Source organism: Panthera leo, chromosome A1 (genome assembly GCF_018350215.1).
Source record: "Panthera leo isolate Ple1 chromosome A1, P.leo_Ple1_pat1.1, whole genome shotgun sequence".
Taxonomy (NCBI): domain Eukaryota; kingdom Metazoa; phylum Chordata; class Mammalia; order Carnivora; family Felidae; genus Panthera; species Panthera leo.
Window position 1 is genome coordinate 11,761,768 of NC_056679.1, and position 26,198 is coordinate 11,787,965.

General features: G+C 35.3%; 1 protein-coding gene across 7 annotated transcripts in view; it reads left to right on the top strand.

Annotated features, from left to right (window-relative positions):
* Positions 1-26,198, top strand: part of PDS5B (PDS5 cohesin associated factor B) — a 191,588-nt gene that overhangs the window by 156,537 nt on the left and 8,853 nt on the right. For 5 of the 7 annotated variants that reach the window (XM_042950209.1, XM_042950293.1, XM_042949877.1 and 2 more), the window contains exons 23-31: positions 305-441; positions 3,164-3,287; positions 9,732-9,936; positions 12,693-12,807; positions 14,572-14,704; positions 17,560-17,679; positions 18,922-18,984; positions 19,563-19,708; positions 22,174-22,279. In XM_042950209.1, coding sequence (XP_042806143.1) covers positions 305-441; positions 3,164-3,287; positions 9,732-9,936; positions 12,693-12,807; positions 14,572-14,704; positions 17,560-17,679; positions 18,922-18,984; positions 19,563-19,708; positions 22,174-22,279 — 1,149 coding nt within the window. The remainder of the gene's footprint in view (positions 1-304; positions 442-3,163; positions 3,288-9,731; positions 9,937-12,692; positions 12,808-14,571; positions 14,705-17,559; positions 17,680-18,921; positions 18,985-19,562; positions 19,709-22,173; positions 22,280-26,198) is intronic. The other 2 variants (XM_042950043.1, XM_042950123.1) reach the window with 1 other exon arrangement.

The window sequence follows — 26,198 nt, forward strand, 5'->3', positions numbered from 1 at the left end:
CTTTTCTGACTAAGAAAGCATGATTTACCGTGGGGTCTAAGGAGTAAAGTTTATGATGGGGAAACATTAAACAAAAGGAACTAGTCTTTAGTTCTATCATTCATTTGTCAGTTGCATGGGTGGGAGGGTAAAACATCTTTAAGGCATTCAGTTATCTTGATATATGCAGAAAAGAATGATTCTTTTTTTCCTTTCCTTTTCTTAAAAAGCATCCATTGAAACCATTTCATTTTTTTGAAGGTTGATACAGAATTTTTTCTTTTAATGTAGCAGTGTTGTATTTGTCAATTTGTCTTTTAAATAGATTCAGGCTATTAAAATGATGGTTCGATGGCTCCTTGGAATGAAAAATAATCACAGTAAATCAGGAACTTCTACCTTAAGATTGCTAACTACAATATTGCATAGTGATGGAGACTTGACAGAACAGGGGAAAATTAGGTATGTAATTATCATTTCAAAATTCTTGTGCAGTATTTCAATATCATGTGTAAATGTTTAAAAAAAATTTGTTTTTTAACATTTATTCATTGTTTGAGAGACTGAGAGCACAAGCAGGGGAGGGGCAGAGAGAGGGGGAGACACAGAATCCGAAGCAGGCTCCAGGCTCCGAGCTGTCAGCGCAGAGCCCGATGCGGGGCTTGAATTCATGAAACGCAAGATCATGACCTGAGCCGAGGTCGGACGCTTAACTGACTGAGCCACCCAGGCGCCCCCGTGTGTAAATGTTTAAAGGTCATTTTCTTTTTAAGAAAATAATTAGTATTCCCATGGAGATGTGCATATATTTTTATTATAATATGCTTTTATACAGTGGTTATTTCAAAATGGCAGTCATATGTCTGGGGCAGGGTATTGCTATACATTGTAAATATTTTAAACAATAAATGTTTACATTTTTGAATATCTAAATGTGAAATTGCTAGTGTACCAATCAGTAATTGATGTTTTCCATTCTTATTAAAGTCTAAAGGAAAAAGAACACACTGGGTAGAAGACAAGTTATTGAATCTGTTTCCAGAGCTATAAATCTAAATATATGCAAACTTAAAAATGTACTTGATTTAAATTAAATTATATAAACACACACACTTTGTTTTGTTTGAAATATGTAGTTGAATATAGTGATTCAAAAATTGGACCCTGGAGCCTGGATTCAAATCCTGGCACCACCACTCACTAGCTAGGTGACCTTCAGCAAATGACTTTAACTACCTTGTGTGTCTGTTTCTTCATTTATAAAATAGAGATAGGGACACCTGGGTGGCTCAGTCGGTTGAGTGTCCGACTTCAGCTCAGGTCATGATCTCACCGTTCGTGGTTCGAGCCCCGTGTCAGGCTCTGCGCTGACAGCTCAGAGCCTGGAGCCTGCTTCGGATTCTGTGTCTCCCTCTCCCTCCCTCCCTCCCTCCCTCCCTCCCTTCTCTCTCACTCTCTCTCTCTCTCTCTCTCTCTCTCCCCCTCTCCCCCTCTCCCCCCTCTCTCTCTCTCTCTCTCTCTCTCTCTCTCCCCCCCTCTCCCCCCCTCTCCCCCTCCCCCACTTGTGTGGGTACATGCACGCTCTCAAAAATAAATAAAATAGAGATAATGATTATAATCATTATAAGACATTATAATGTCTTGTCTAGCTATTATAATAGTCACTATTCATGTGCATATTTAGATTTCATCTTACCTGTTTTTATTCATGTTATTCTTTAATGAAATCAGATGTGTGTTTTAATTCTGCAAATATATGTGAATTGCGTTGGTTCACTTTTTTTTTTTTAATTTACATCCAGATTAGTTAGCATGTAGTGCAACAATGATTTCAGGAGTAACATTGGTTCACTTTTAAAACAAGTCTTTATATAGAAATTTGGTCTTCAAAAACTTAGTTGTAAAATATTGAATTTAATTATTTGTCTTTATTTGCACTAAATAAACTCCAGAAGAAAAACAGAATTTCCTTTAGTGGTGGTCGAGTGAATTACCTCATAATAGCTACTTGGTATATTGCTGTTGATTAACTGAATAGCACCTCTAGGACATGTAACTTTAGAACCTTATAAATGTTGACATGCATTCAGTGAGTATTTTTGCATAATCCTTAGAGAAAGGAGAGTCTTAAGCCAATTAGGTCATTAGATTGTAGAAGACCAAGAATTTGTCTTTTAAGTCACTCTCAGCGCTGTATATATGGTAGACATATACTTGTTTTATGAATATTAAATAATAATCTTTTACTGTGAAAGTACATGGGGAGTCAGTTTGTCTTTTAAATACATTAAGGCTATTAAAATGATGGCTCGGTGGCTTCTTGAAGTGAAAATAATCACAGTAAATCAGGATTTACTGTGTAATTCATCTGATATATCACTATATTAGGAAGAATTGTTTAGATGTATTTACTATTTAAGAATTTACTAATGTTTTAGGGGTGCCTGGGTTGCTCAGTCAGTTGAGCATCTAACTCTTGATTTCGGTTCGGATCATGATCCAGGGGTCATGGGATCGAGCCCTGCGTCAGGACTCTGGACTGAGTGTGGAGCCTGTCTCAGATTCTCTTTCTCCCCCTCTCCCCCACTCCCCTGCTTGCATACTCTTTCTCTCTCTCTCTCAAATCATAAAAAAAAAAAAAAAGAAAAAAGAAAAAGAAAAATTTTGCTAATGTTTGAGGTGTGTCCCATTAAGCAGAAGTTTTCTTAAATTTAAAAGGAGCTTCTTGGTAATATTTGAAAAGTTGAATTCTAAAAATTGTGATGTTTTCTGCTACACCTGCTTTCATTCTTCTTTTATACTTAGCACATTAGTTTTAGTTGACTGTAATCACAAGTTAGGACATTTTTGTGCCTAATCTATAAGTAAACACATAACCAAAAAAAAATCCATACCAGAAGACTTTAGCTAAACATACAGATATATTCTAAGCTTTAATCTTGGCTAAAGCTATTTTATGTAGAATTAAATGACTTCAGTATAGACTGTGTTCAGGAAAAGAACTTTGGAGTATTAGACACCATGTTCCAAACTTAAGTAAACATAAGTGTTCAGTGTCACTGAATTGCCTTCTGCCCTTTTTTTGGCCACAGGAAATTTTTAAAAATTTGATGTAGCAAGTAGGAATGTTCTTATGCAGACATTTAGAAATCTAATTTATAATTCTTTCTTATTTATTTTTTAGTAAACCGGATATGTCACGTCTGAGGCTTGCAGCTGGAAGTGCTATTGTAAAGCTGGCACAAGAACCTTGTTATCATGAAATCATCACGTTAGAACAGTACCAGCTCTGCGCATTAGCTATCAATGTAAGGAAGGTGGCCATATAGAATAGAACTTTATATGGTCTTTGACTTTTTAGGAAGAAAAAAGTCCTCCATGATATAGAGATAAAAATGTTGAATTGTCTCCTTTTGGAAAATGTATGCATGAGAAACATTTCAGAGTTCTAAAACTGTTGTTTGAGTTTTGGGTTGTTAACATAATACATTCGATTCTCGTTATTTGTAGTAGTTCTATTCTACAGAGTCACCCCAACCACCAAATTAGCAAATACTGATCCATTGCTTCTAAGGGAAATACAGGGGTGGTTTCTCCAAGCCTCTGTTCCCAGCATTTTTGTCAGTCTGTCAGTACATAACCTTGTTTTATGTGTGTTTCTATTTGAGGACATATGATTTAATATATAGTTGTGTCACTACCATTGAACTCATGACCAACAGAGCTGTAACTCCTGCCTGAATAAAACTTTGCTAACATGTATTCTCCCTATGGCATATCACAACCTTCTTGCTTTTAGGAACACTGAACAGCACTATGCTTGGGAGCTCTTTTAAACAACAAAACCACCAACAAATGCACAAAAATGTGAAAAAAATGTGGCACTAAATAGACTGTCAAAAGGACACTTGTTTGCAATACAAGAGCTGACACAACAGGCCTTGCTTTGTTCAACTTCATTCAGATGGGATGTATGTCAGATGATTCGGATTGTTGCTTGTTCATTTACTCACTGCTGTATTGATTTACTCACTTTAAGTATTGATTTTGGAGTTACAAATAAATTGTAGTGAGTAGGTGAATTCACAGATTTGGAATGTGTAAATAATGAGGATTGAATATATTGAGGTCTTAAAAGGAATAAAAAATACAGACATTTACAGTTTTATAAAGATATGATACAGATTAATAAACATTTCTTATTTCTCCAGCCAGTTAAAATTTGAAGTTATTAACAGCGATACTAATGGATTCATTTTCTAGTCTTACAGATTTCATATTAGAGTAGCATAGTATTTGAATCCTGTTACTTTGGAAGTTTTTAGCATCATTGAGGAAATTAAAAAGGACTTCCATAATGGAAAATATGATATTTAAATATGAGCTTTTCATTCATTTTTTTGGTCATTTTACACTTAATTTTCCTGTTCTTTTCCAGGTAGTCTTATGTATAAGAATTTGGCATTTATTTTAGGGATTATTGTAATTTTGAAAGAAAAATCTTTCCACCCTTCCCTCTGCTTATTTTTAAATTAGTGCTTATGTGTAACTCCTAGCCATAAGCAATTGCCTGTTTTTTGTAATCATTTTGTCAGAATATGGTACTTTAGTCTTTAAAAAAGCTATTCCAGATCTCCAAATCTTGTTTTGTTTTGTTTTGTTTTAGTTTTAGTGTTGTAATTCAGATATTATACTAAACCATTTGAAAATGAGATTTCGAGGAATCCATAATTTCCTGGTTTAGTTTTTCTCATTAAATTTTAGAAATAATCTTATTTTGCAAGAAAGTGAAAATTGTTTAAAAATATATATTAAATTTCTTAGAAGAAAACCTTTGTAATTTTTTTTTTAGATTGGTGATACAGTCGGTTGATTTATCACATTCTTGGTCTGATATTTCTAAAGGTATTGGTGATACCAGTTTTAAAGTGGAAACTGTTACAGAAGTATGGAAATACGTGAGAGAAATGGGCTTTGTTTGAAACTTATTGTGTGTAAAAAGTATGTACAAATCGTTAAATATTCACTATGTGTGAAAAGCATCCATACTTCTAGAGATTTTCTAGCACAATATATGTTATGTATTACTATCTCAGTCACCAAATTCCCAAGGTGAAAGTTCAGATTGCCTAAGTTTTAAGATTGCTTTGGAATACTGTTGACTGTGGAACATGTGTTAATGGTTGAAAGTTAGTTATTAGCATATTCTCACAACTTATGGACATACGCAGTTACTCTCCTGAAAAATACCTTTCTGCTGTGCTTCTAAACCATGTGCTTGTCTCTTCTTTTTCAGTCTCCAAACCTCAAAGAGTAATCTGTACCTTTGTCTCTTTTACCCACTTATCTCTCAGTCCTCACTACTCACATTTTGGCATTTGCTTTTCTTGTTTTTCCAAAAATCCTTTATTGAAGGCCTCGAATCCAGTGATGTTAGTTAGTCTTCATTATACATGTCCTTTCTGCATTATTTGACACAGCTCACTGCACCTTTATTCTTGAAATTCTCTCTGGTTTCTATCTGCTAATTTTTGTTGTTCCTCTCTAACTACATTTTTTTGTTCTGTTTTCCTTTAAATGCATGCATTCTGTAAGGATTTGTTGATGACCAAATTTTCCACTTATACATTCTTTTTTAGCTGTCTTATTTTCTTCGTAGGTGACCCCTGTACTAGCAACATTTTAACATTTTTTGCAGGTCAGTCTGGTGCCACTTATAAGGCTAAACAGAAATTTCAAACTCTTATGGTCTGTGAATGTTAAGACTGAATTCATAATCTTTCTGAAGTCTATTCTTTACTGACATGTAGAGCCTCAGTAAGCATTAAATAAATCCGAATGGTATTCTTAGATTGAAAAACATGATTTATATTTGACTATTTGCTTGTCCTTGTGCCTTGTTACAGAAGTGCAGATAATCTGTCCTGTGTCATATCTTTTCACTCATATCTTCTTAACTATTCTTACCACTGTAATCATCATTAGCTTTCACCTGGACTATTGGGAGACTTTTCTGCTGTGGTTTAAATTTCCCTATCACGGTTCCAATCATATTATTTTCCCAGTCAAAAATATTTAGGGGCTTATACTTGTAAAAAAAAAAAAAAAAAAAAAAAAGAGAGAAAGAAAGAAAAGAAAGAAAAATTGCATGTATTTTACAGTTTGGCTCTTCAAACCCTTCTAATATTGTGGGTCCAAATATACACTTAAAAAATCTTGTTTAACCCACTACCCTTACCTACCTTCATTTCAGTGAAACTGAACAGTTTTTTTCTTTTATGTGCCTGTAGTTTGCTTTCTTCTCCCATTTCCACAAGTCCATCTCTGACCCTTTTTGCAAATCAAGGCTTAAACAACCTTCTCCACAAAACTTGCTCAGATTCTTACAGCTGGTCTCATTTTTATTCCCCACAGATTTTATCTTCAGTCTTTTGATACATACATGCATCATGCTTTATTTATTTTTATATACATCTGCTTTATTTCTCTTACTCGAGTTGAGTTCTTTAAAGGTAATATTGTGGTTTATATATACAATGGAATACTACTTGGCAATGAGAAGGAATGAAATATGGCCTTTTGTAGCAACATGGATGGAACTGGAGAGTGTTATGCCAAGTGAAATAAGTCATACAGAGAACGACAGATACCATATGTTTTCACTCTTATGTGGATCCTGAGAAACTTAACAGAAGACCATCGGGGAGGGGAGGGGGAAAAAAAAAAAAGAGAGGGAGGGAGCCAAACCATAAGAGACTCTTAAAAACTGAGAATAAACTGAGGGTTGATGGGGGGTGGGAGGGAGGGGAAAGTGGGTGATGGGCATTGAGGAGGGCACCTGTTGGGATGAGCACTGGGTGTTGTACAGAAACCAATTTGACAATTTCATATTTAAAAAAAAAAGGTATCTCAGAGGTACTTGTATATTTGAATAGAAAGTAAATCTGGGGAAATAGAAATTCAATAATATGAATCTTAATATTATTTAATAATTAAGTATTTTAGAATTTGAATGCAATTCATGAAAAATTTACTTTGTACTGCTATCTGCTGTATGTTGTTCTAGGTTCTGTAAAATACAAAGCCATAGCTACTGCCCTTAAGAACAAAAGCTCTTAGAACAGAAAATATAAAGAAGTGTTGATAACACAATGTGATACACAAAGTAATCGAACTATTTGCAAGACACTGTCAGTAGTTCTGAGGATAATTTGTACTAGGAAAAGGCACTAAAAGTGAATTTACTTAAGATGCAGACAAATTAATTTCACAGTTAGTGAATAAAAGCTTTAATTGGAACTTTGAGGAAAATGTTTTGTAGTATTAGATACCATCTTCTTTTTTCTTATATTGAACCAAATAGTGGTTAGAACCATAACCGTGAAAGTATTAAATGTTTGCTTTTTTGAATGTTTTTTTTTCTGCAAAAAAAATTGTATTGCTCTATTCCATACTTCACATTTAACTTTTGTAACATAGTCAAAAGGATAATCATCTTTGCAAAAAACAAACATTTGGAGGCTGTCTCAGTTCCTAGGAAGACATATTTTAAGTTTTTTCTTCACATGCTTTTCTATTTGATGTACCTATTTGTCATCATTCTTGTTAGTTTTCTCCTCTTTCATTATTAACTGTGACAGTTACCTTGCACATGACTTAACAGTTCTTCTCTAACTTTAATGACAAATTTTGGGAATCCTACTACTTTTGCCATGATTCAGTAATTAATTTATATTGTTGGATCCTGAATGATTAGTGAGAAAGTAACAAAAACATGGTCTTGGTTGAGAATGTATCTGAGTAGGGGGAAGGGATGTTTGGAGATTAATTTTTTAATGAATGGTGTGTTCATCTGGGAATATATTTGTGATATTTTGACTTACACAGTTTGTAATTGGGTATTTTCATGGTGAATAATCAGATAATGAAGATTCCTCTACCCCGTGGGAGTTTTAATACTGAGGAAGGAATGAGTTGATGTCAACTTTATTTTGTTGGGTGCGAGGGTTGACAATAATTCTGTGGAATTAGAATACTCTTTAATTTCTTATTTTTTAAAATTTTATTTTAGAGAGGACTGCATGAGCGAGCAGGGGAGGGAAAGAGAGTGGGGGGGGGGGGCAGAGAGAGAGAATCCCAAGCAGCTCCACACTGTCAGTGCAGAGCCCAACATGGGGCTCAGTCTCATGGCCTGTGAGACCATGACCCAAATCGAAACCAGGAGTCGGACCCTTAACTGACTAAGCCACCCAGGTGCCCCAAGAATACTTCTTAAAAAATAGATATTTGGGGGGCGCCTGGGTGGCGCAGTCGGTTAAGCGTCCGACTTCAGCCAGGTCACGATCTCGCAATCTCGCGGTCCGTGAGTTCGAGCCCCGCGTCAGGCTCTGGGCTGATGGCTCGGAGCCTGGAGCCTGTTTCCGATTCTGTGTCTCCCTCTCTCTCTGCCCCTCCCCCGTTCATGCTCTGTCTCTCTCTGTCCCAAAAATAAAAAATAAAAAAATAAATAAAAAAAAATATTTGGGGGCACCTGGGTGTCTCAAATGGTTAAGTGTCGGACTCTTGATTTCAGCTCAGGTTATGATCTCACAGTTCATGGGATTGAGCCCCGCATCGGACTCCAGTGACAGTGGGGGAGCTTCCTTGGAATTCTCTCTCTCCTCCTCTTTCTGCCCCTCCTCTGCTCATATTTGTGCTCTCTCTATCTCAAAATAAACTTAAAAAAAAAAAGAGATAAACAAGTCTAAATTAAATGGGAGAAGGTACACAAAATAAGGATTTAAAGATAAGAGCAGGATGTTATGACCTAGGTTTTGAAAAAAACCAAAATGTACATTATAGATAGTAGAAATAGTATGCATAACATTGCAATAGTATGAAAGACACCACACTTTGTGTTAATTGGTGGAGGGTAAGGTGTAATTATGAAGGTCTTTATACGTTTCATATATGACTCAAATGTCATATTGAGCTTTGTCCTATAGCTTATTCCATAGATAATCTATATGCCAGATACTGTGCTAGGTTTAGAGGCTCAAAAGTGAATAAAGGCATAGTTCTTGTCTTTAAGGAATGAGCCGTGATGGGTAAGACATATAAACCAATCATTTTAATACTGTATAGTGAATGCTATGCCGGAGATACGCACAGAGTGCTAAGAGAGGATAGCTGGATGCCTGATAAAGACTGGAAGATACAGGAGCTGTTGTTAGAGATGAGGAGGAGTTAGCTAGAAGAGTGGAGATGGGTGGTTTAGTAGAGGGAGTTAGTATGAGGAAAGCAGGCACAGTGGTAATGAACAATCGGTTCATTTATAGGACTAAAAGTAATTTGGTGTTTCTGAAATTGACTAGTAACTCTTGCCTTCAGAGTTGTCCATTTTAATCTGAATAGTTTTTTCACTGTTAAAGCTAAAATATATAAATTGGACAGTTTTATCTTGCTCAGTAAGTGCAAAAGCTAGATAGGAGATGGTATTTAAACTATTTTTAATACCTTAAGTTAGGATGGATTTATATGTACTAGCTTTATCTGTTTTAAAAGTATATTCAGTATTTTCTAACACATGTAACTTGGTACCTTGTGAACACTACAGCCTTGAAATGAACATGTCACAATCCCGCAGTCTTGTGAGCAGAAGCAGTGGTTGTACATAAACTTGCTCTCCTTTACCCTTCAAATTTTGTATGTGAGGTTGTTACTTATTCTTTGTTGCCATGTGAATAATCTGTGGAATAATTCTGTCTTTACAGGATGAATGCTATCAAGTAAGACAAGTGTTTGCTCAGAAACTTCACAAAGGCCTCTCCCGATTACGGCTTCCACTTGAGTATATGGCAATCTGTGCGCTTTGTGCAAAAGATCCTGTAAAAGAGAGAAGAGCTCATGCTAGGCAGTGTCTGGTCAAAAATATAAATGTGAGACGCGAGTATCTGAAGCAGCATGCAGCCGTTAGTGGTAAGCATATGTGAAAATGGCAAGTATGCTATTCTGGCCAGTTGCAGTTTTACTGAACACAAAGTGATGTTACTGCTATTTATTATACTCTAATTGGCCATCATTAAATACAAAGTTGTTACTAATTTTCAGTAACCGTTTTCCTTTAAAAAAGTTCATTTGACAAATATAAATGCATAGGTATTTAAATATCAGCCCATGTTTCTTTATGTAACTGACTGAATGGCCAAGGAAAATAAGCAATGACATTGGAGATACTTTTAATAAAACAGTGAAATATGCGCGTGCGCGCCACACACACACACACAAACACACATGTGGTGTAAGTACTGTCTTCTAGATTTAAAAAAGTACAGGTCTTTTATCTTTGATTGTTTTTCACTGGTAGTTGATGTTAATATCCGGTGCTTATATGCTTGTTTTTAATCTCATTTTATCCCATTTAGGTTATTAGTTTTTGTGTCTGAGTTCTTCATTGTATTTTTAAAAAAAATTTTTAAATGTTTGTTAATTTTTGATGGAGAGACAGAGCATGAGCATGGGAGGGGCAGAAAGAGGGGGAGACACAGAATCTGAAGCAAGCTCCAGGCTCTGGGCTGTCAGCACAGAACCCAACATGGGGCTCGAACCCACGGACCATGAGATCATGACCCTCAGAAGTCAGAGGCTCAACCAACTGAGCCACCCAGGCTCAAGCCACCCTTGAGTTCTTTTAACAGCATTAGAATCCACCTAGTTACCCAAGTCAAAGATCAGGCCTTTATTTTTGTACCTTCTTTTTTCCTCTTATTGGTCACCAAATCCTCTAGGTACCTTGAATGTCTCTCTCCTTAGCTCCTTAGCTCTGGTATATTTCACTTGGGTAATTGAATACACTCCAAACATCTTCCTGTTGTGTTTCCTTGCCTCTGACCCATCTCCAGCTGTGCCACACACCATTATCAAGAATACCATTCTAAAACAGGTTGGATCATGGTACTTCTTGCTTGAAATCCATGTTGATTCTTCATTGCTGATAGGATCTAGTTGAAACTCATTAGCATGGTCCTTACTCTCAGCCTGAGTTTCAAGCTACCTATAAATTTTGTGTATCTTATACTATGGATTATTTGAAATTTGTGCAACCATCTTTTAACTTTGTTGTCAACTCTATCTGGAAATCGCCTGCCCTTCTAGACAAATATAAAGAAAACTAAGGAGCGTGGTTTGCACCTTTTGAATCCTTTAAAATACAGTTTTGGTGTTACTGCATCACTGGGGCCTTCTTTCTTTCTCTTCCTTCTCAAACTTGGAGAATAAGAGCTCTGGAGTCAAATCCCTCTTCTGTTTACTGGTTGTTTGGGGGCAGGTTACTTTCTCAATCTGAGCCCTAGTCTCCTTATTTGTAAAATTGGTATAATTATACTCATTTCTTATGGTTAGCATGAGGATTTAAGTGTTATGTGTATAAAGCACCTGGCATGATGTGTGGTTCAAAGAAGTACTTGGTACTTGTTAGCTATACTTACTTGAAGGCGCCTTTCACATTGAAGTATAGTTTGTGTCTCTACACTTTCCTGTGAGATCTTTATCTAGTCTTACTCATCTTTGTACTTAAAATTAATATGCCCCAATAAAAGTAGTAAGCCTAGAAAATAGTAAGCATTGAATAAATACTTGATACATTTGAATTTGAATATCACTGAGTTTTGAAACTTGTTACTTTTTTCTTCTGTATTCTATATTTTCTTGAAATAAATATTACACCCCAACTATTCTCTTAGAGTTCAGCAATAAGGAAATAAATAAAACTTGGTGTCTTATTGACACATGTAGTATTTATTGTATGCCAAGTTGAGTATCTGATTTAAAATTTTATTTTGAGGGGCGCCTGGGTGGCTCAGTCAGTTAAGCGTCCAGCTTCAGCCCAGATCATGATCTCACAGTTCATGAGTTCGAGCTCTGCGTTGGGCTCTGTGCTGACAGCTCAGAGCCTGGAACCTGCTGTGGATTCTGTGTCTCCTTCTCTCTCTGCCTCTCCTCAGCTCATGCTCACACTCTGTCTCTGTCAAAAATAAATAAACTTAAAAAAAAAATTAAAATTTTATTTTGAAAGTAGGAAATATAAAAGGAATTGTTCAGTATATGACTCCTGGTCTTTTTGACTAATGTTTGGTAAAACTAGTTAGGATTACCATTCTGACCTCTAGTGCAATATGCTGATCTCAGGTCAAAATATAAAAATATTTGAATTTAAACTAAAAGTTTGTTACTTCAAATGTCCTAGAAACTCTGAAGTCCATTACCTTAGATCTGTTCTTTTTTTACAAATAATCTCAAGTAGTGTCAACCTTCTTATTTTTTGTGCCATATTAACATTGAAAGATGCATTATTTTATTTTATTTTTTTTTTTGCTCAGCTTAATAAGGGAGTGTTAAACATAAGGTTGCTCATAATCACAAGAAAAATAGATCTTATGTTTCTTTTTCTTAGATATAGTTTGTTTGGGTCACTTTTTACCATGTGTGTTTGAAAATGAAAATATTTGTCTTTGTAGGCTCAGCATATGGTGCATTTAGTAGGCATTTCAATATTGGACATGATGGATGAATGAATAAAGTCTTTATGGTGTAATTCAACACTGGACATTTCAATAAATTTTTCTTGTAGCCATATTTTGGGAAACTACTGGGATGCAAGAAATACAGTATCAGAGACAAAGTGTAAGGTTTGGTTTTCTAACCTGGATGTTTGTGTTTTGTTTTTTCTTTTTCAGAAAAATTATTGTCTCTTCTACCAGAGTATGTTGTTCCGTATACAATTCACCTTTTGGCACATGACCCAGATTATGTCAAAGTACAGGATATTGAACAACTGAAAGATGTTAAAGAGTAAGACCTTTTTCATTCCATTTTCATATTTTCTGAAAGTGTTTTCTCTTTGTTGCTGATAATGGAATTGCCATTATAATTAATTAGATTTATTTAATTTCTTAGGAGTTCCACGTTCTTCCCTTATTTCTTGTTTTTCTTTTTTCATACCATATCTTCATATTTCATTTCCTATATGATTTCCCAAAAGTTAATTTAGCATAATTAGTGCACTGCTGTGTCTCTTTTGTTCTGGCACTTGTTTTCTATTGATGCAGTCCATTAAGAGTTTCCATTCCAGTTCTTACCTTTCCCTGCTTTCTTCTACAACTCTAAATTTTCATGTGGGCGAATTAATACTCTCCTTTATTCACATGGCACTTTTTCTTTGCATTAACTATCTTTCTCCATAGGAAGAGAGAATGGTCTAATTTAGTAATGGGCCAAGTTGGTTACCAAGGAACTACCCCATTTAACTACTTCATTGGTGTTTTTCTAGCTCAAGTTTATGGCACTTGTAATTTTTTCAAAGATTATTGTTGAGAGGCAGAAAGACCATCTATGCCTGGGTGTGGAATAGGGAAATACAATAATATTTAGAGAAGTCTTCCTAATACCGCCATACTTCTTTAAGCTTAAGACCCTAGTCCTCTTTCTGTTACGATAAACGTCTGTGGTTTTGAATAAATGAATTTATTATGCCTTTAGCTTCCTATTAAAGGAAAATAACTGGTGGTGTCTTAGTTCATAGAAATATTTGATAAATATTTGTGGTACCTCAAGAGAATAAAATCCGATTACTGGTAACTTTTTTATGGCAAGGGAAAAGCTGTTACTACCCTCTTTTAGCCACAGTTTCTGTTTTTTTAAAACTAAGCAGTTCTCCCAAAATGAGTTCTGTGTTAGGGTGATTGTAACTAATGAAGACTTCTAACCATCTTTCTCAGATAACTTTGGTTTTTGAAATACATTTAATATTCTTTGGAATTTACTAAATATTTTTGGTTTATTTGTAAAATGCCCAGTACAGTCTTGAGTACTCTTCCCATTCTGTCAGAGAGCTGCTCCAGAAGAACTTATCCTATTCCCAAGATCCTTAAGATTATTTTTCCCCTTCTAGAATGATACCTTGCTTCTCACTTTACTTTTCTCTCTTCTCACTTTACTTTTCTCCTCTGTGCCACAACTCTGTTCCATTCTGTCTATATAGTAAAGACACAAAGCACTTTTGGTTTGGTCTTGAACAGAGTTGTATATAATTAACTTCAACTGAGCTAGTGAAACTTTCTTTTTTTCCCTCTTAAGCAAAGACAGTATGTGTAGTTGTCAACCATGGTTTTTTTCCTCTCTAATTTATTCATGAAGATTCTTAACTATTGACTTAGGTGGTTATATTTTCTTGAAAACGTCCAATCAGGACTGCTGTCTTGAGTGCTTGAGGCTTCACTTTATCCATGGCCCGGTTATTATTTTAGGCAATTTTCTTTCCCTGTCATAGCTAGGGGTTAAGATCACTTCATCATTTCCACCATTTAAGTTCTTTTTTAACCTGCCTCTTTGGAAAAATTACTGAGATTTTGAGAAGGGGTCTTTTGAATTCACACCTACATTGCTGATAAGTTGTGATTTGTATGTGTGACATACCTTTTTTTCTCTTTTGATTTATAGCTGTTTTTTCCTTTTTAATTTTTTCCGTTTGTGGAGTTTATTATATTTATATTAAGAATTATTTTATCTATATTTAACAATTAATTTTTTCATTTCTTTTTCTTCCCTTTTTCTTAGATGTCTTTGGTTTGTTCTAGAAATATTAATGGCTAAAAATGAAAATAACAGTCATGCGTTTATCAGAAAGATGGTAGAAAATATTAAACAAACAAAAGATGCCCAAGGACCAGATGATGCAAAAATGAATGAAGTATGTAATTCTTTGTAAATAATCATGCTTCCCTGTTGATTTAAGCATTCGAGTGTGGGTGTGGTACTTCTATAGTATGTATAGACATTATCAATCTTTTTTATTATTTAATAATTAGTATTTCTATTAGTAATTAGAAATATTGAAAACAATAGTTTAACTTACACTATTGTACTGAAAACTACACACAGCCATACCTTGTTTTAATGCGCTTTGCAGATAATTGCTTTTTTTTTTTTTTTTTTTTTTTTTTTTTTTTTTTTTTACAAGTTGAAGGTGTGTGACAACCTTGCATGGAGCAAGTCTGTTGGCAGCATTTTTCCAACAGCATTTGCTTATTGCTTATTTCATGTCCCTGTGTCACATTTTGGTAATTCCTGCAATATTGTAAACTTTTTCATTGCTATTATATATGTTATGGTGAACTGTGATCAGTGATCAGTGCTTTGGGGTTCCACAAACTTCACCCATATATAGAAGATGGCAAACTTAACTGATGTGTGTGTTTTGACTGTTGTAGCCACCAGTCGTCCTCTCTCCCTCTCTTCAAGCTTCCCTGTTCCCTGAGACACAACAATATTGGAATTAGGCCAATTAACCCTACAGTGGCCTCCAAGTGCTCAAGTGAAAGGAAGAGTAGCATATCTCTCACTTTAAATTAAAAGCTAGAAATGATGAGAGTTAGTGAGGAAGGCCTGTAGAAACTGAGATGGGCTGAAAGCTAGGCCTCTTGTACCAAATAGTTAGCCAAGTTGTGCATGCCAAGAACAAGTTTTTAAAGGAAATTGAAAGTGCTACTTCAGTGAGAACACAAATGATAAGAAAGTGAAATACTCTTATTGCTGATACAGAGAAGGTTTGAGTGACCTGGATAGATCAAACCAGCCACAGCATTCCCTTAAGCCAAAGCCTGATCCAGAGCAAGGCCCTAACTCTGTAATTCTGTGAAGGCTGAGAGAGGTGAAGAATCTGCAGAAGAAAGAAGCTAGCAGAGGTTGGTTCATATGCTTAAGGAAAGAAGCCATCTCCATAAGATAAAGTACGGAGTGAAACAGCCAGTGCTGACATAGAAGTTGTCCAGAAGATGTAGCTAAGGTAATTAATGAAGGTGGTTGCTCTAAATAACAGTTTTCTAACGCAGCCTTCTGTTGGGAGAAGATGCCATTGAGGACTTTCCTAGCTACAGAGAAGTCAGTGCCTGGCTTCAAAAGGCAGGCTGACTCTCTTGTTAGGGGCTAATGCAGCTGGTCTCTTGAGGCTGAAGCCCGTGTTCATTTCCCATTCTGAAAATCCTAGGGCCCTTAAGAATTACGCTAAGTCTACTCGGTGCTCTATAAATGGAACAACAGAGCCAAACAAATAGCACATCTGTTTGCAGTATGTTTTACTGAACATTTTAAGCCCATAGTGGAGACCTCAGAAAAAAAGATTTCTCTCAAAATATTATTGCTCATTGATAATGCACCTGGTCACCCCCAAGGCTCTGATGGAGACCTACAATGAGATTAATGCTATTTTCATGCGTGCTAACACAGCATCCATTCTGCAGCCCAGGGATCAAGGAATAATTTCAACTTTCAAGTCTTATTGTTTAAGAAATACATTCATAAGGTTGTACCTACCAGAGATAGTGACTCTTCTCATGGATCTGGGTAAAGTCAAATGAAAATCTGGAAAGAATTCTCCACTGTACATTCATTAAGAACATTCATGATTCATGGAAAGAAGTCAAATTATCAACATGGACTGGAGTTTGGAAGAAGTTGATTCTAACCCTCATGGATGACTTTGAGGGGGGTTCAAGACTTCAGTGGAGGAAGTAACTACAGATGTGGTAGAAATAGCAAGAAAATTATACCTAGAAATGGAGCCTAAAGATGTGACTGAATTGCTGTAATTTCATGATAAAACTTTAATGAATTTGGAGTTGCTTCTCATGGATGAGCAAAGAGAGTGGTTTATTTATTTATTTTTTAATGTTTATTTATTTACAGACTGTGAGCCAGGAGAAGGGCAGAGAGAGAGGGAGAGAGAGAATCCCAATCAGGCTCTGTGCTGTCAGCACCGAAACCACTTTCCTGGGGCTCCATCCCATGAACCGTGAGATCATGACCTGAGCCAAAATCAAGAGTCAGATGCTCAACCGACTGAGCCACGCAGGCACCCCAGGAAAGTGGTTTCTTTAGATGGAATCTGCTCCTGATGAGGATGCTGTGAAGATTGTTGAAATTACAACAAAGGATTGAGCATATTACACAAACTTTGTTGATAAAACAGCAGCAGCGTTTGAGAGGATTGACTCCGATATTAAAAATTCCACTGTGGGTAAAATGGTATCAAACAGCATCACATTCTGCAGAGAAATTGTTAGTGAAAGGAAGAGTCAGTCAGTACAGCAAACTACAGTTTTGTCTTATTTTAAGAAATTACTACAGTCACTCCATCGTTTGGCAGCCACCACTGATCAGCAGCAGCCGTCAACATTAAGGCAAGACCCTCTTCCAGCAAAAAGATTTTGCAAGTAACCGAAAGCTCAGATGATGGTTAACGTTTTTAGCAATAAAAGTTTTTAATTACTTGTACTGTAATTACATCGTACGTTGTTTTTTAGACATAATGCTGTTGCACACTCAATAGATCATAGTATAGTGGAAACATAACTTTTATATGCACTGGGAAACCAAAAAATTCATTTGACTCACTTAATTGAAACATTTGCTTTATTGTGGTGGTCTGGAGCCGAACCTGCAGTATCTCTGAGGTATGCCTGTACTAACTGCATGTTGTAGAGTTACTCCTAATTCAGAGTCAAGGCTGCCACCTTAAGTACCTAATTTTCTTTAATACCATTGCAGAAACTGTACACTGTGTGTGATGTTGCCATGAATATCATCATGTCAAAGAGCACCACATACAGTTTGGAATCTCCTAAAGACCCAGTACTACCAGCTCGTTTTTTCACCCAGCCTGACAAGGTAGTTATTTTAGATTTTGTGTGTGTACATTGAAATAAAATGTATTCTCAGCACTAGGTTCGGGGAAGATTAGGAAGGATCAGTATCAAGAGCTGGCGCACTACTAATGTCGTGGAAAGGTCAGCTTGCGTCTTAATAATGTGGTGCGAGACTAGCACATGGACCAAATCGGAGGACACAAACAAGGTCCGGAGGTTAATCAGGATTATCTAGAGTTTGTGTTTGCAGTTTTATGCCAGTCTACGAGTACAGGCAAAAATGTGATCAAAGCATGTAGATCTGTCAGTTAATGGCCAGTGATCCAAAATGGGAAGGAGAATGCTGATAGAGTCTGAAGTTATAAGCCCTTGATTGAAATTTATAACTGGTATGAAGAAACAAGGGCAGACACCGGAACAGGTTTGAGACCCAGGGAATACCACAAGAATGTTCCCCAAACTCAGTACAAAACTCAAGTATTGTAGGAAATACAAAAAAAAAAAAAATTTTGTATGTTTTATTTTTGAGAGGGCGCAAACAGGGGAGAGGCACAGAGAGGAAGAGACACAGAATTTGAAGCAGGCTCCAGGCTCTGAGCTGTGAGCACAGAGCCCGACGCGGGGCTCGAACTCACGAACTGTGAGATAACCTGAGCCAAAGTCAGACGCTTAACTCGACTGAGCCACCCAGGTGCCCCTAGTATTGTACGAGCTATACGAGGTGTTTTCCAGATTCTCTTAGAGGTTCATAATGCATCTAAGCCTATTGACTGAGAGTTTGGAAAGCACCGCTACCGTTTTTGTTTTTATGTTTGTGTTTGTTTCTAAGTAAAATAGCAGTTAAGGTCTTAACCAACATACAGAGATTTGCAACAGCCTTGTGGAACAGGCTCACCCAGTAGCTAAGAGGGACTGTCTGCTTTCACCCTGTCATGATTAAGATAACAGGAGTAAATGTGGTCTCTTCTGGAGAGTTGTTTTTTTTTTTTTACAGAAGCATGTGTTTTCTGATGCACTTACAGAGAGCTCTAGCACATTAGAGCTCAAATATGTTTTGTTAATATTGGAGTTGGTAGAAGGTTAGTTGAAGCTTATTACAGTATTTAAAATCCGTGACTGAAATTTTGTGTTTGAACTTATTATTGAAGTATGTCTTTTATTATGTACTTTAAAACAAAATCTGTTATATGCTTTGTTGGCTTTGAAGCACTTCTTGTATAGTGTTTGATTATTCACTAACTACAACTTTTTCTCCTGCTTGTAGAATTTCAGTAACACCAAAAATTATCTGCCTCCAGAAATGAAATCGTTTTTTACTCCTGGAAAAGTACGTTTTGAGAGTCATTCTGATTTTTACATGGTAGTTTATTTTACTGTGATTATTGGCAAAATTATGTTATTTTGTATTTCTTTAAAAATTAGTGTATCTTAAGGTAGAAAATAGTTATTAGATCTCTTCCATTTACTAGTAAGAAATAATATATTTACAGTATAAATGCAAGCTGAGATACATGAACTTATTTTGTAGCCTGAAATAAAGTGCCGGAGACCTTGATCTTTAAATATCTTATCCTGTAATGTCAAGATAAAAATCTTAAAGTTAAAAACATCTTATGTCTTTCCAAAGCAGTTTGATTATCTATTTTTATTGTTGACTGTACATTTTATTTGTTCTATGTAAGCCTTTTCCTCTAAATCGCAAAGAAGCTTAACTATTATGCTTGTCTGTATAGTTTTTCACTTATTCAAGTGATACTCAATTTATAATCCTTATTTTGCTTAAGGATAGGTATATTTGTGTGTGTGATTTGTATGTAAATACTTTGACAGAGATTTATGGTTCTTTATGTATAGATTTCTTCTGGCTTTAATCAAATAGAAAGAGATATGCATTTTTCATTTCAGCCTAAAACAACCAATGTTCTAGGAGCTGTTAATAAGCCACTTTCATCAGCAGGCAAGCAATCTCAGACAAAATCATCACGAATGGAAACTGTAAGCAATGCAAGCAGCAGCTCAAATCCAAGCTCTCCTGGAAGAATAAAAGGGAGGTAAGTACCTAAGAAATACCATACTTGACATAAGGATTCCATCAAGGCAATGAGATCTAAAATAATGTAACCCAAAACATTTAATGTCAGTGAGTGGAAATCAGTGCATACCCGAACAGCCATTTACATCTTCCTGTTTATTTGCTTCTTTATTTTAGATAGGCACTCTATCTTAGGCTTTCATATTTTAGCTTGTTGGGATACCCTGTGTTGGTAGACATAAGCTAAATGTCTGGCAAACTTGAAACTGTTATATTATAGTACAACCATACATTAGAAGACATAATCATTAAAAATGATGAGGTATGAGCTAATGTGAATTGTTTCCACAATACATTATTGAGTAAAAAAGGCAAAGAATAGAACGTATTATAGTATTTTCGAGTTTTTACAAGGGATTTGTCTTCAGATTGGCTTGTATATGCATAGAAAAGTTTGGGGAGAATACACAACATCTTGTGGTAGTCTAGTATACGAAGGAGATTCTGTACTTTTTGGTTTGAGTTTCTTTTTCCCATGCACATGTATAAATTTTTTTGTTTAGAAAAATTGTTTTAAATTTGTACTTTCAAATCATGCTCTACAGATTTTCGTCTTAAGAAAGAGGAAAAGAGAAAATAATTCACAGTTTAACTCGTTTTTGTGTAGTACTTAGCAGTTTGTTAGCAGCAAAGCTTTGCACGGGCCCTAACTGCCACTGATTATTGATTTTGCTTAGTTATTATGAAAGACTGTGCTATCTTTGCATTGTTCATAACCAATCAATAAAGAAAGGATGAGACATTCTAAAATGTCTTATCAGTTTCCTTGTAACGAATAAATTGTCAAATGATATATGCTAGAGAGTGAACAAAAACACATTTATAGTGCTTGTTTTAGATTCCTGTATTAATACATATTAGTGGCTGATACTTAAGTCGCCTTCACTTATATCATTTGGACATTTTCTAGTGGGATGGCTTCCTACTTAACAGGACCAAACCATTTCCAGCAACTCATATCCTAAGTTACTGGTTTTTCTTCTTGGATCCTGGTTATAATCAAAGAAGATCAGTCATTTAGGCTGAGAGCCTCAAAATTGCTTTCGACTTTTTCCCTTTGCTCAGACACTGCTGTGGAGCCTAGTGATCTAATTTGCAACTTTTATTAGATTGCCCTATCGTTTATGGAGAAGAGAGGAACTAGAATTGAGATTTAAAAAAACCAGTTAGGAGTCAGCTAATGGTAATTCAGAGAAGGGATGAAGAGGGAAGAAGATGGTAGTCAAATGTGGGATTTATTTTGATCTTAGACCCAAATTGTCTTGCTGATGAGGTAAATGTGAATAGTTATGAAAAGGGAATATTTAAGGATGTATCCTAGGGGGTTTTTTGCCTGAATGTTTCTATAGGTGGCGGTGCCATTTACTGAGATGTTAGAAGCCTTTGAAGAGGAACAGGCTTTGTGCATGCATGCGCGCGCGCGCGCGTGTGTGTGTGTGTGTGTTTTCTGGGGAGATGGGGAAAAGAGGAATGTCCAAATAACTATTTTGGCTGTGTTAAAGTTGAGATGCCTATAGGAAATTGAAGTGAGTGGGCAGTTGGATATGTGAGTCTAGCGATCAGGGTAGTTTCTGGGCCAGAGATTGAAATTTAGGATTTAATGATGTATAAATGGTTTTCAAAGTCACATTAAAGATGAGATCACCTAGGACAGAAGACAGGCTTCATACCAATAAGTGAGAGCTTGTGAGCTTGTGCTGTTAATTCATTTAATAAGTATTTATTGAGTGCCTATTTTATGTCTGGCACTGGTACAAGTGCTTAGTATAAAATAAATACAGTTGGCAAAAGATCCATGCTTGCATTCTAGCAGGGGAAGTTAGTAGAGAATAAACATAATAACTTTAGTGTGTTACAGGTTGTTAAAAATACAGAGAAGAAAGGGGTGCCTGGGTGGCTCAGTTAAGTGTCCCATTCTTGATTTCGGCTCGGGTCATGATCTCACGGTTCGTGAGATTGAGCCCCATGTCAGGCTTTGCGTGGACCACTCTGAGCCTCCTTGGGACTGACTGACTCTCTCTCTCTCTCTCTCTCTCTCTCAAAATAAATAAAATTTTAAAAAAAGAACTCAAAGAAGAAAAAGCGGAACTGGGAATATGGGAGAGATAGGTGCAGATTGTAGTAACATAGGCCAGTCCAACTTGCTAACCAGAAAGGTTTTAATTTGCTTTATGTTTCCACTCCAAAATAGAATTTAGTTTTTAAAAAGACTTAGTAAGAAAACTAAATTTGTGATTCTTCAAGTTTCTCTGTTAAATGTAATTCATTACTTGTTGGTTTGGTGCTAAATATGATAGAATGAAACCTCCTTTTCGGAAAAGAATGAAACTTTTCCTCATATAGCTGTAAAGCTACACTAGGGAACAGGGAAACCTTTTAAGGTTGTTTCATTGTAATAATAATAACAAATATCTATATTAAAAGGCTTGATAGCTCTGAAATGGATCACAGTGAAAATGAAGATTATACAATGTCATCACCTTTGCCAGGAAAAAAAAGTGACAAGAGAGACGACTCTGATCTTGTAAGGGTGAGATATTTGGTTTGATTTTATAATTATAATAAAAATTTTACTGTATAAGTAATAATGTTTACACTGAAACCAGTTAACATTACTCTCAAATTTGACATTTGATTTTCTCTTAATGATTTTAATCACAAATGTGAGTTCATCATTATCCTCTACCTTGTAATTTAAGTATATTGAATCTCTTGTGTTTCTTGTCATTCTAATGAGTGATCTTTATTCTGTAGATCTTGGAAATCAAACATGCCAGTCCCATACTCAGAACTATTTGGGGGTTTTTGTTGTTGTTGTTGTTGTTGTTGTTGTTGTTGTTGTTATTGTTGTTGTTTAAAACACAGTAAGTTTAGACTTAGCATTAGAAAAGGGAAGTAGAATGAGGATCCTTAAAGGCTCCTCCATTTTAGATGCTTTCTTAAGCCTTTCATTACTAAGTAAGCTTCTAGCAAAGGTAGGGAATGCTGCAGTTTTCATAAAGGCTTCTTTTTAAATTTTAATAGCAGTGATAATTTGTATGATTAGACTGTTTGTAAATGCCATTTAAAGACAGGTTTGTTAAATTTTAGTACAGATACAGAATACAGTTATGTATTTCTATACATCCTGATAACCTTAATAATTGGGCACATTTTGACTTCTAGGTTAGCTTTAAACTTTTGAAAAATTCATGAGGCTCTCTGAATCAGTTTATCTGTAAAATGTGGCTACTTAGCTGTTAAGGTTTATCAGAATAAATGAATTAGTCCAAGTCAGTTGGTGTTGCTGCTATGTTATCATTACAAAGACCAATATTTTTGAGTAATGATTACTATAAAGTAAATGTTAATGCATTTGAAATCTACCCAGTAGGGGTGGAACGTTATTAACAAAATACCTTTGCTTTCTCTGAAATATCACTGCCCTTCTTTTCTACCATTGGCCCAACATTACATATTCCAAAAAGCTTTAATTATTTTTAATTGTTTTCAAGTTTCTCCAGTAATTTGTTCTGCCAGATTGTTTTTCTTTCCACTTAAAAAATTATAATTCTTAAATTCTTACTAAATCCTTACTACTTATACTGTAAATTCTGATTTTTATTGGCTGTTTAAAAATTTTGCCCAAGCAGAATTAAAAATTGATCGCTTAGCCAGAAAGGAATCCTGTTATCTGGATATATAGAAGAGAACCTTGAATTGGAAAAGGTATTTATGTCTTCTAGTCCTACTTCTCACTTAATGCAGAAATTCCTTCATTAGCTTTATGAGTTGTTTACCACGTGCTTAAAAATGCCTTAGGTGGAAAGCTTACAATTTCTCTCATTTGTTGGAAACATCAACACATCAACTAAGCCACCTATACCCACATACTGACCTGCTCCCTTATGTATATCCCCCCCAGATTTGGGAAGCATGGTGGTGATGAATTCTTAATATTTTGTTACCCTATAAATTCTGTATCTAGTTCTGCCATGTTATAGAGCAGTGAAGAGCAAGTCTCTCTTTTCCATAGCAAAGTTGTGAAATTTTGAGCTTTTGAGATTTATTTGTATAATTATAATGGAAGCCTTTGGGTGCCTTTTGTGTAACATTGTATCCTTTTTCAGAAATACTATAAGAACCTTATTAATACATATCAACTGAAATATCCTTAAAGAGGTTAGCATTTTGAGACAGAAGTTCAATTTAAAGACCAGTAGATTATAGAGAAAGAGTCCTGTCTTTGTATATACTACCACCTTGATATTAAAACTTCATCACAAAAGAATTATTGTCCATATACATTTATATTCAAATATTTAGTTTTACAAATAGAATGTTTTCCTTATTTCCTGCTTTTAACCTCAGTTTTATTCTCCCTCTGTTCTTAAGATAATGCAGTGCAAAATGAAAAAGAAACTAGAGAATGTAGTGCTTTAGTAAACTAGCTTATTTTATAGTATTCTCAAGAAAGCAGACATTAAATTTCCTGTTTACCACCAACCTTTTCCAGAGTATAAAGGAATTCAGCCACCTTATCACATTCTTGGACATTAAAATGAATTGTAAAGTTTAAAACTGGAGGTGATAATTGTAAAGTTAACTTTAATTCAATATTTCTCTTACCTTTGCATCTCTGAGTAACAATAATTATTTGTACAAAAATGCAAATAAATGCTAACAAATTAAAACCAGTCACTTATAGGTCTGTTTTTCCTAGAATGTAAGGATAATTTAATGTTAAGAAATCTTTTAACATAATATATCAAATCAGTATACCAAATAAGAAGAATACTAACAAGATAACTTCAGGTCATGTCAAGAAGATATAAATACAACTTAAAATCCATTCTTGATACATATGAACTCTTACTAACCTAATACCAGAAGGATACTTCCTTAACATACTAAAAGTTTTATCTGTTTAAATCAGTAATCATTGACTCAGTTATTCTTCTTAAATTATTCTGAAATGCAAAATACTTGAAACATTTTAATTAAAAATCAGGGGCAAAACAAGTAATTTGTTGTCATCACTATTATTTAAGATTGTTCTAGAATGTTTGACAAATTCAGGAAGACATGAAATAGGAATCAAAGGTATGACAGTGAAAAAGAAGAGACAAATTCATTTTTCTTTTGTACTCTTAGAAAAATAAGAGAAGCAATTGAAAAACTAAGTATTTAGTATGGTAGCCAATTAAACATCTATACGTGGTAGATGTATGTATGTGTATAACTAACATTAGTCTGGTAATTTTGCTTTATATCAAGTATACATTTGGGGGAAAGGAGATTTGCTTCACCACAGTAACCTCTTCCACAACAAAGGTAGGTAGGTAGATAGACAGACAGACCGACCGACTGACCAACCAACTGACCGATCAACCTAAACATAGCCTTAAAAAAGTAGGGGGAATCCGTGTGGGGAAAATATCCAAACTGAGAAACTTAGAAGACTTGAATAGAAGGAAGACATGCCATGTTCTTTAATGGGAGAAATGAATAAAAACAAATGATGGTTCGTTCTAAATGAATCTATATGTAATTATAAAATCCCAGTGTGATTTTAAGTCCATGTGGAAGAATAAATGGTACAAAAGAGGAGTAATAACATCAGCCTAACCAAACACAAATGTATTTCTTTATTTCTCTATGTTTAGTAAAATATTATGCCATTGTTACAATAGCCCAGAAACATTATTAATTTTTAAAACCTAATACAAAGTAAAGGAACCATTATAAGTCAGTGATTTTTGAAATGACTGAAATACTCTTTGGGGGTGGATAGGAAAGACAATTTAGAATTCCATGTCAAATCCTATCAAGATACGGTAATGTCTTAGTCTGCTCAGGCTGCCATAACAAAGTATCGTAGACTGGATGGCTAAACAACAGAAATGAATTTTCTCACCTTTGTGCTGGCCGATTTGCTTCCTGGTGAGAGTTTCTTTTCCTGGTTTGCAGATGGCCACCTTCTCACTATGCCTCACATGGTGGAGAAGAGAGACAAAAAGATCTCTCTGGTGTCTCTTTTCATAAGGGGCTAATTCTGTTATGAGGGCCCCACCCTCATGATCTTATCTCAACTGAAATATCCCCCAAAGGCCCCATCTTCGAATATCATTACATCAGAGGTTCTAGCTTCAACATATGAATTTTGTATGGACATAATTCAATCCTTAACAAATAGGAAATAAAATTTAAATACACACAAAAATATAGAAGAATGTAGATTTAAAATACTAAGACTCCACTATACAAATGGACAAAGCATAATACCAATGACATAATTAGCATAATTACCAATGACATAACAAAATGACTAAACAAATCAGATAATTTTTGTTGTTTTCTTTTCACTGATTTTTAAGAATGTAAATTGACACAAACTTTTTGGATATAAAACACTTGTATTTGTGAGTTTTATACATGCATGTGTATGGGAAGCTGTAGGGGCTCATACT